Source organism: Meleagris gallopavo, chromosome 19, assembly GCF_000146605.3.
Source record: "Meleagris gallopavo isolate NT-WF06-2002-E0010 breed Aviagen turkey brand Nicholas breeding stock chromosome 19, Turkey_5.1, whole genome shotgun sequence".
NCBI lineage: Eukaryota > Metazoa > Chordata > Aves > Galliformes > Phasianidae > Meleagris > Meleagris gallopavo.
Genome location: NC_015029.2, coordinates 8,180,164 through 8,190,724, shown reverse-complemented (window position 1 = coordinate 8,190,724; position 10,561 = coordinate 8,180,164). Strand labels below are relative to the sequence as shown.

Sequence of the window (10,561 nt, the reverse complement as noted above, 5' to 3'; positions counted from 1 at the left end):
CGGCGCTTAACGCATTTTTTGAAAGTGGCTGCACGGCTCGGCTCGAAATAGGAACGGAGCTGAAAAAGTCTTTTTTACTTTGTATGCGTCAGGGTGTCAAGCTGGTCTGAAAAGCTGGTCATTTTTAAAAAGTGTTTTGTTTAAAAAAGAAAAAAAAGAAAACATAGTATTTATAAAGAAAAAATCATTTCAACTTCATAATTGTGTAAACATTTGCCGTTGCTGAACACAGCAAGTAGCTCAGAAATCACTAGCTTTGCTTCTGTGCAGCTCAAAAGAAGGTGGCTGTCAAGCTACGGCAATGCCTGCTGCCAGCTTTGCTTCCTACCTGCAACAAGTGGCCAACAGGACAACGAGCAGCTTTCCAGGAACAGCAGGAGGACACGGGCAGCACAGGAAGGTTACTGGTCCCTATCCAAGTGCTATTACAGATCTTTTCAGAATGAGAAAAGGTTTAACTGAAAACTGAGAGCAGAAAATCTCTCCTTCCAAGGCTCGCAGCATGTCTGTACAAATCAAGGACCCAGTTCTTAAAGCGTGTGCAGCTTCCATACGTAATGTGCATTGAAAATGGGTAGCTCAAATGTTTTATAATTACTTGTTTTTAGTTTTGAGGAGTTGTGTGTATTCTGAGCAACAGCTGAAGCAAGTTCTCCTAACTGCCACAGACATTGCTAAAAAGCTAAATAATATATAATCCACTTAACTACATTTCTCAGTCTATGAATATAGACAGTGAATGAAAACTTAAGATTCTGGTTTTACTCACATGTCTTGGATCTTTAGAATTTACAGAAGCAAGAGAACTCTTCAAGTCTTCAAGCTCTTTCTGCCTCTTCCCTTTTTCTCTCTTCTGTTTCTCCATTTGTTTCTCCAGTGCTAAGGCTTCCTCCTGTAGCTGATGCAGTATTTGTATCTTCTTACTCAGCTGCTGCTCCAAATCCTCCCTGTTGGCCTGTGAGACCTGGGGATGGCAGCAGGAGGTTGGCTGAAACAGTTATACTGGAAACAAGCAGCTGATCGAGAAGCTATTAAACCAGCTTAGCCCAACAGATTGTCTGAATATGATCCAATTATTTGATTATTCATTGTACATATGTACAATGGCCCCTTAGAAAAGGATGGGGAGAGAAACGCAGCTGTGTTTTCTGTATGAACACTGTTTGAAACACTTTCCCCTGCTATCCACATAGTAACTCCTTTGCGTACTTTTTTCTGAGCCAGAGCACCCTCCAGTTGTTGCAGTTCCCCTGTTACTTCCAAAACTTGTTGCTCTGCTCTTCCTATTGCGTTTTGCAACTCTTCTAATCTCCTTTGTGCTGCAGGAAAAAAAAAAGCCACACATATTTTAGTGCCATACAACATTGACACATTTTTCATTAATCAGAAAAATCAGAATACATTTTCTTTAAACAGTGATAATCAAAGCTAATATATCCCGATTACTCACAAAGTAGATCCAACCAGTTTTTAATGTGAATGACACAAATTGACAGATCAGATGGGAGACTTCCCCGGCATTCTTTTATATCATCAACTGTAATTATTACAAGATTTTTTGCTATTATTTTAAGATAATTCAGTATGAAGCACTTTTGACCCCAAAGATATCATCAATTACAAGGTTGAGAAGCAACAGCAGTTATAGCCTTTGACACACTGCTGCTATTCTCATGTCAAATACATGTCAAAAGTTCCAACAGTAGAATAAATACTGCTATATGTACTTTTTTTCAATATTAAAAAAAAAAATAAAGATTTACCTGAATGAATCTTTTTTTCTTTATTCTCCAATTGCTCATCTAGAGTTTGAAACTGAGGTTCCAGCTGTGATTTCATACACAAATCATTTTCATCTGATTGCATTTTTCCAGTTCCCATTTGCTGAGCTTTACTTGTTACGTAGCCTTCTCTTATAAACATATTTCTTTTGTACCTGGCCTTACCAATGTATGGGCTTTCACCAGGTACGTTGTCAAGCTCAACATCCTGCAGTGTTAAAGCAATACAGCTGTCAGGTCATCTACACATCTGTCTCAGAAACATGGTTGCTGTCAGCTCATAAACTGTATTTAACACTCTTACAGTGCCATTACAAATGAACAGTCTACTAGCAGATACGTTTGTATTTGGGATGTGCTCAGTTTGTTGCCAGTGATTAATGCAAGAGGGTATTTAACTTCTGGAGGACTTTTTCTCAATATTTTAGATGTAGAAGTAACATAGACCATACTTAGTCCATTACACTGTTACACTTAAACATCTGAACTTCACTAATCATGAATGAAGAATTTTTTTAGTTATGTTTCAGTGGACTTTGTTTCTTGTAGAGACTCTCTCACCAATCATTTTAATTTTGCAAGTATGACAGAGGTTAGTTTTATTAACTAGGTGGGAAAAAAGGGGGGAAAAAAGGGACAAATTATAAGATGTCATTTAACTGAAGAACATTCTGGCTTGTACAGCTTTTCAGACTGAGAGGGCCTCCAAAATTAAGCCAGAAATGAAAACAATCATTTACTTAGTCATTAATAAGAATGAAATGATAGTTCACTGACTCTGTTCAGCTAAACTGTACATGTACTAATTTTCAGCAAGTTAAAGGTCACTCAAGATTCACTTTAGATCAAATCATGTAACTTATGATTTTAGAACTCCTTATAGACCTCTATGTATTTTAGATCAACAGAAAAACTACGGAAGTTTGGTATTTTTCAAGCAATTGAAAAGCAAGAGAAAAAGAAATCAAAAGATCCATAATTTTAAAGTTATTACCTCTGATGGAAAATAGTTTAGTGGCTCAAATTTCGCATCAATCTTATAAAATGCCAGTTCCTGCTCCAACTCATATTGCTTCTGGCAAGCTCGTGTCAGCTCCATTGTTTTCTGTTTTAGCTAATGAATCAGTAAGCAAAGGAAGATGCATTCACTGAGTTGTTATCACACACCATTCAATTCAGAACAGCGAGGCAAAGACATTGATTTCAAAACAAAGTTCACATTAGAAAAAAGATGGTGTATTTTGGGTCAAGGATATCACAAAGCGTCACTTCATTACAAGATACACATGACAACTAAGAGCAGACAAATTCCACAGTAGAACACAAATGATCACATGAAAGGTCTCTTAAGTTTACAAGCATGAGAGGTTTGAAAGAAAATGTCACTAACTCCAAGAAGTAACTTGGGTACAGTCCTTTAGCAAAATCTATGCTGAATATATTTACTGTCATTAAGTAAATGAGATCTTATTTTTAACAGTCTTAAACTGTATTAAAAAAAAATAAAAATCTCCATTGTCACATTTATAAAGCCTAAGCATTTCATTTTAGTTTAACTCTGTGCTAGTTAGGAATTTTTTATTTTTATTTTTTTAAAGAGGTCTATCATGTGATTCCCTTTTAAATCAACTTTCTGTGCTGAATACCTGAGGGAGAACATGCAGTAGTACTCCAATAGACAGTGGAAAGCAAAACTACTGGAGGAAAAGAAATAGGTAAGACTGGAATAAAGGAGAAAAGGCTTAAAGAAAGATTTTAAAGAAACTTGTCATGCAAAAACAAAACAAAACAACAACAACAACAACAACAACAACAAAAAACACACAGTGAATACACAGTCTCACCAGAATTCTCTATACAACATTTCTACTTTATTAAACATGCAAAGAAAGCCTAGAAATAAAAATAAGCATGCAACCCAGGAGCACAGCGGGCTACCTTCAGTGAGGAATAAAGGCTCTGCGGAAAGGGACTGTGACAAACCAATACACCAGCTACAGGGAGAGAGAAGCAAGCAGAGTTTGTCATCCAGAGGATAAGAGTGGGCTAAGTTGCAAAATATCTGCTGCCAAATCTCACTGTACTGAAAACTGCATTTTAGGAACAGGCCTCTGGTTAGCAAGTATGTTCAACAGGAGAAACAGCTAAATAAATATTAGCAGTAGAGAATCTGAAGGATAAAACTAGAGGACAAGTCTAACAAGAAAGATTAAACGCCAAACACTGCACTCCCAGAAAGTCATTCACAACTGAACGTTCTTCAGTCAAATGAACTTTTTCCAGGGCCCCAGTACAAACCTTGCATTTTATAGCTACCAATGAAAGACAATTGTCAGACAAGTTTTAGGATGATGTAAAGAAAATACAAGAAAACTAACACACTTGACCTGGAAAAAGAAGCATTACTAGTGTACAACTTGTATGCATACCTTGTTATTATAAAAATACTGAACCTTTTTCCCCCTCAACACAGCAGCATTTAAAGTTCTGAACAACAAAGGAGATTCAGTACACAGGTAATTTAGAGCAGCTTAATCTTTTATCAAGTAAAAAAAGCTTATTACTACAGACAAAAAGTTTCTATAAACTATAAATAGTGAGATTGGTACTGACTGCTCAGTATACTTACTTTTTCCACAGAAGGAATATTGAAAACACTCTTTAGTGCCTTAGCTTATGTCTTCCAAAATACTTGTCTTAATTTTTAGCATAATCCTACCATTTGAGTTCTCCCAATGGCATCTGTTTCTGACAACAAAACTGTTCCAAATAAATGATTATCTTACCAGTTCATTTTTGGTATCCACATCCCTTTGTAGATCCTCACAGCTTTGCTTCTGCTGCAAAGTTTTTTCTTTTAATGATTTGTTGACCTCATCTTGACGGTGAAGCTGCTCAAGTACTTTAGACTGGTTAAGTTTAAGGTTCTCCATCTCTTTTATTGCATTCTCTAACTCTCTCTCTAATTTTTCTATCTCTTCTGAAAAACAAAGTAAAAAAAACCAAACCCATTCAAATAGAACTCTTTTCCAGCTAAATTCGTGTGGTGTCACTTACCATAGTTCTAATACAACATTATTACCTAAATCAAACCTCTTTAGAGCTTCCTGTCTGTCATGATTTGTCACTGGCTGCCCATCCAAGTTTTCCAGTGCTCGCAAGTGGAATATGACGTACAAGCGGTAGTGAGGCAGGCTGGCAACTGGATTACCAGCAAGGAACAGAGAAGTCAGATCTTGTAGAGGCTTTAGTTTAGCTACTTCATGAAGCTAAATGGAAGACAAATGGTACAATGATTAGACATCCTTCCAAGAACAACTAACCCACACATTACTGAATTTGTATAAGATATTACAAGTTAGAGTCATATCAAGACTAAAATGACTTCCTAAAAATCAAACTGTTTCTTCCATTAAAAAAACAAACAAAAAAACCAAACCACAGTGCAAAAAGAGCAAGTTTCATCCAAATTTCATCAAGATTGACCTTGAGAAATCCAAGATCACAGAGCCTGTGGATACATCCAACCTTCCATTCCTTCCATTCCTCCAGACTAGTTCATGAGAAAGATTTTATTAACTGAAGAAAGTATATCTTTCTTCTTAAATACTATGACTATTTCAGCAACTGTACTACTGACTTAATTTCATAGACATTCTGTTTATATAAAACATGGAAATTAACCTGGACCACAGAAGTAAGTTTAGTCATGCCCTAAATACAAAAACACAAGTATATTGTCTGCAGATCTCCCAAAACATGAAACTAACTTATTGTAAGGGACACCACCACATGAAAAAGGCATCACATCTTCAAACTTTTCCCACTTTTTCAGGAAACTGTAAGACTTTGAAAAATAAAGCACGTTTACACTTGGAATAACTGGGACAACAGGAGAGTTTATCCTTAAGAATCAGCTTTGGTAGGCTCACAGCAACTGGACTGACAACTAAAAGCCATTGAGTGATTCAGAGCAAGTCAAACAACATGAAGTTACAGTTCATGAAAAGTCCATTCCTTAAGTATGACCACTTACTGATGATACTTTATTCTGTTTCAAGTTAAGGATGCGCAGGGATCTCAGTTTCTTCCCTACCCACACAGGAATATGCTCAATCTCATTCCCTGCAAGGTTCATCTTCTGTAGGTTATATAAATGTTCCATGCCTTCAATCTTACTGAAAAGAAGAACACAAAACTCATTGTGAAGCATATAAAAATTCACAGTGCAGTTGAGGCATTATGGATAAGATATGGAAAGTCTATTTTAACTAATCACCATTCAAGAAACAGCAAATAGCACTGTAACAAACACTGTAATGAATAATGGATTCACAGTTCAAATGAAATTAGAATATCTTGCTTTCACATACTATGGTAAAGCTATGAATAAATAAACCCAACAATTTTACAACAACATTTTACTACAGTGACCAAAGCCCTCACTTTTACACCTCTCCACTATAAAATTAAAAACTTATTTACATATGTGATTATGCCAATTTAAATTCCCATTTTGCTCTTCTTATCCTGCAAATATAATTGCACATTTACGTGACACAGCTGAACCAAAATAAATGTATTTTTTCCATATAAAAGCAAGAATCAACTTAAACTTAAATGCTGTAAAGAGCTACTTTTTAAGTATATTCATTAAAATACTGAACTGGTAATGAGGAAAATGCTGGGTTTAAGTTTCCCTGGGCACTAATCTAAAGAGATAAGTATCATAAAGTGGGGTAGAAAATCCTCTTGTTGCCTTACTCTTTTTGAAATAGAAGCCAGTTGTCTATAATGAAAGTCTGAAAACATGCAGCACTAGGTAAAAACTACTCTGACCTTTTCAATTCCTGTTAAATGAGGAAGTTGTATGAATGTAAACGTGTAGAAATGCTTGTTTACTTCCTACTGTTAACTTCTCAAGCAACACTGCAACTTCTCTACAAAGTTAATATTTTTAGTTACATGGGATCAAAGGAAACGAAATTTTGCTATAGCTTCAACCATTTCTCTTCAACTTTTGATAACAGAAAATAATACACACTTTTCAAAAGTGCTTCTCCTTTGGATACATTTTGAAGATATTAAAAGTCACAAGCTTCTATGAAATAAGAGTTCACTGAAATTTTATAGTCTTGACATGTAACTGATGGGAAATGCTATTAAGTTGTCCACACTTCTCAGATCCCACTTAAACAATAAGAGAGTGTCAGCTCTGTCATATCTGGAGTTTTCAAAGCTATAAGAAGCATCTCTGCTTACCTGATCTTGTTGTAAGACAAATTGAGCTCACGCAACTTCAACAGCTTGTCCAGCTTTTCAATCTTCTCTATTTGATTGTTACTTAGATTCAGTCTCTCTAGTTTAGAACATCTTTCCAAGTTTTCTATGTACTGAAGAACAGAAAATTTACCCCTTAGAACTGCAGCTTTAGCTTTTTCTTTAAATGAGGCAGATTTATATTTTTAACAAATACATTCATAAAAAAAAGTGCATTATTCTAACATTCATCAGTTTCATTGTTGAATTCTAGAATTCTTAAATTCAGTGTTCTGTAGTACTGGAGAAAGAAAACTAGATTTTAAGCTTGCACTGAATCAGTTTCATTTACATTAAAACAAACAAACAAACAAAAAAACCACCACAATTCAAACCCTAAAAAATAATGTTCTAAATTTCATTATAATTGATTCATGGTTTCTTCTTTTGCACAGAAGTCTCCACTGACATTCTATCATCTTTATTTTGACAGAAGCTGGTTGTAGAAGGAGGCTAACAGAACATAACTATTTATATCCACTTATAAACACATCTTTATTTGAATATGTTATATACACACATGTATATACACACTTCTGTTTTATTACCAGTTACGTTTAATAACTTACCTTGAATTTCTTGTCCCCATCCTTTGGTGAAGAAAGATTCAGTGAGCTTATATATGCCAAATTTTCCTGTTTTGAGAGACTTTTTATAAGGGGTTCTGTAATGTACCGAACACCTGGACTGACACCATTTTCATCTGAAATTAAACAGAGAAACTACCTTCAGCAGTAAAAGAACTGGTGACTTCTATATTCATCTTGTACTTCACACTGAATACAGGAAAAGCACTGAAAATTATTCTCCCCCACATGAGAAGAAACAGCACACCAGAAGCTTTTACAGGAAATGACATGTTAGAGTAAGCGGGTGTATTCTTCCAAAAATGACACAGTACACATCACCCATCTTCAGTGTTCTTCTCCCCCTGGAGAAGACTTTAAGGAGTGAAAATCTTGTTTTCCTATACAGATCCATTATTATTGTTCACACATTTGAGCATCAAAACAGCAAAGCAAATTCTCATGTTTCTTTCCAACAAATCATTTATCTTTAAATCATTATCACCAAGTTCACAGAACATGGGCTTTTTGTGGTTTTAGTGCATACTTTTACCTTCATAAAACTTAGACTCAAAAGCAGCTTCTACATTTGCTGTAGTATCAAGCTGTTGATTCTGCCATGCCCTACTTCTGCGAGCAGGTGGAGATGTCTGTTGGCTTAGGGGAGATGACGATCTGGTGCCTGAACCAACAGAAGACATTGGAGTAGGTATCCGAAAAGCTGACATCTGTGATTTTCCACATAATTCTTTTTTTATGTAGCTTTTCTTCATTGCCAAAAATATAGAATATCATCTGATCAGTATCTGTAAGGAAAGAAATAAACATAATTACCTGCATCAGCTGAACTCTTAGTGTTTGCTTGCCAACAGAAGTATGTTGTTCAAGAATTTTAGGTGCTTGTTGACAGTTTGAGACAATGCAGAGGTGATATTTGAAAAGTTGTCTTTTTAGCATAAGAAATATTTCTAGCAATAATAGGCTGCCAAAAAATACATTTAAACTAGTTCTCCACTGGATGACAGCTTCCATTTTTCAGGGGCTAACACATATCTAGAGGAACACTATAGCTGTTTACTTCTGCTATCCTAAAGCAGAAGCTTCGTCTGGGTAACTTTCTTGCAATTTATGGCTTACAGAGCCTGGAGACACCCAGTTCAGAGTAACATAGCTGGTAGAGAACAGAAGGAGACAATTAGGATCCCGACTGCTTTTACTAAGGCTATAAACCACCAAACTATAGCTAAAAAAGCAGACACAAGTAAAAGAGAAAAAAAAAATAAAAATAAAAAGAAGTCTAGCACTGACCCAGTGTTTCCTTTCGTACCAACAAGCTGTTCTGTGGCTGAGGGAGAGTTCCAGAGAACTGTCAATAGAAGCTTCCACCAAAGAAGAATGTGGTTTCCCCAGGGACAAGCACAGAAAGAGCCACGATCTGCTCTGAGTCCTTCCTCATAGTGACCATCTCCAAGGGACGGAGTTTCACCAGGACTTACACACAATAAGCAGAAAACACATTCTAAGACATCCTTTAAGAAACATATGCTATTGTGGGAACTTCAACACAATGTATAAGCACTCATAGTGCAGAAAGCTGATAAGATTTTCTGTCATTTAAGTGGATTTTTTCACTGAACCTTTATAAATAAGAAAAGAAGTAAAAGCCACTCTGTTCAGTCTTACTGTGTGGGGACGCTGCTCATCCAGGCCAGAGGCAATGGAAGATGCTACGACCAAGTGAAAAGCACCTACGGGAAATCCTTCGTGCTTTAAGAAAAAGCAGTCAAGTACTTTAATGAGATTTCTTGAAAAATACTGCACTCCAGTGATGCAAAGCCCACCAGAACTCCGTGTTAAGAGGACAGCAGAGACATGCACGGGTACAACCGAGCCACGGCCGCGAGCCCGGAGCACACCTCGCAGGCAGCCTGAGGGCCCCACAGCCCGCCACACCTGACAGGACAGCGACTGCAGTGCTGCCCCCAGCCCCAGGCAGAGCTCCGTGCCCCGGGTTTGCGGCAGGACCGCTCCGTCAGCCCGCGGCGGTGCTCGCTGAGGGGATGGCGGTTCCCGCCCAGAGCGGCCGCCCTTGGGCCTCGCGCTGATTACCTGGGTTGACATGGCAACGCCGCCTACGCCGCTTCCCGCTCGCGGTCGGCGGGCGAGGTAGCCTCCTAGCGACCCCCGTGCGAAGATACCGGCGCTCAGCGGTCCACCTCTACCGCCTCTCTTCCTCCTTCCTCCTGGACGCCGCCTTCACCGACCTCCAGGCCCGAGACGACGCGGCTCCTTTAAGAGCCCAGCGTGAGGAGCCCAGCAGCCGCCATTTTGTTTGGTTGTTGGCTGGCGATGAGTGAACGAATCAGGGGCGGGGCTTCGTGAGACCACGCCCATCATCGCTTTCCCGCCACTGATGTCCACTTCAAGGCGGGCTGTGGGAGCCTGAGCGTCTTCCTGCTGCTCGCCTTCAGGTGTTCTGTTTTAATTAAAGGCTGGTTTACTGCACACATAACGAAGTATTTGCTAGTAATAGTGCTTTTGTTTTATATGTGCGATACGCGTGTATCACGTTTTCACGGTTAAAATTGCTTTAGGTGGACTGTGCTGTGGAACCTCACTAGTAGAATCTACAATACTCTGGCCAGATGAACTCAATAGGAGATAGCTAAATACACATCATTTTCACACAAGTACTTAAATAAAGGTCTCCTAACAGTCTTGGGCTGTGTGTGAGCTGAGGGTGTGTGTCCAGCTGTGAAACAGAACTGTGAACCAAACCTGAAAAGAAGTATGGGAAAATCTACCATGGAATTTGTAACTAACACAGGTTTAAAAATGCTATTTTAAAATGGTTTTGGAACTTCAAGTCTCCCAGTATTATTTATTATTTGCTCT

General features: G+C 37.9%; 1 protein-coding gene across 1 annotated transcript in view; it reads right to left on the bottom strand.

The window, feature by feature from the left end:
* CNTRL (centriolin) overlaps window positions 1-9,734 on the bottom strand; it is a 31,284-nt gene extending 21,550 nt beyond the window's left edge. Inside the window, 11 exon segments of the mRNA XM_031556239.1 lie at window positions 770-964; window positions 1,210-1,319; window positions 1,764-1,989; window positions 2,776-2,895; window positions 4,568-4,761; window positions 4,864-5,050; window positions 5,818-5,959; window positions 7,044-7,174; window positions 7,670-7,803; window positions 8,220-8,472; window positions 8,975-9,734. Coding sequence (XP_031412099.1) covers window positions 770-964; window positions 1,210-1,319; window positions 1,764-1,989; window positions 2,776-2,895; window positions 4,568-4,761; window positions 4,864-5,050; window positions 5,818-5,959; window positions 7,044-7,174; window positions 7,670-7,803; window positions 8,220-8,439 — 1,659 coding nt within the window. The 5' untranslated portion in view covers window positions 8,440-8,472; window positions 8,975-9,734.
* Between the last annotated feature and the right edge of the window lie 827 nt (window positions 9,735-10,561).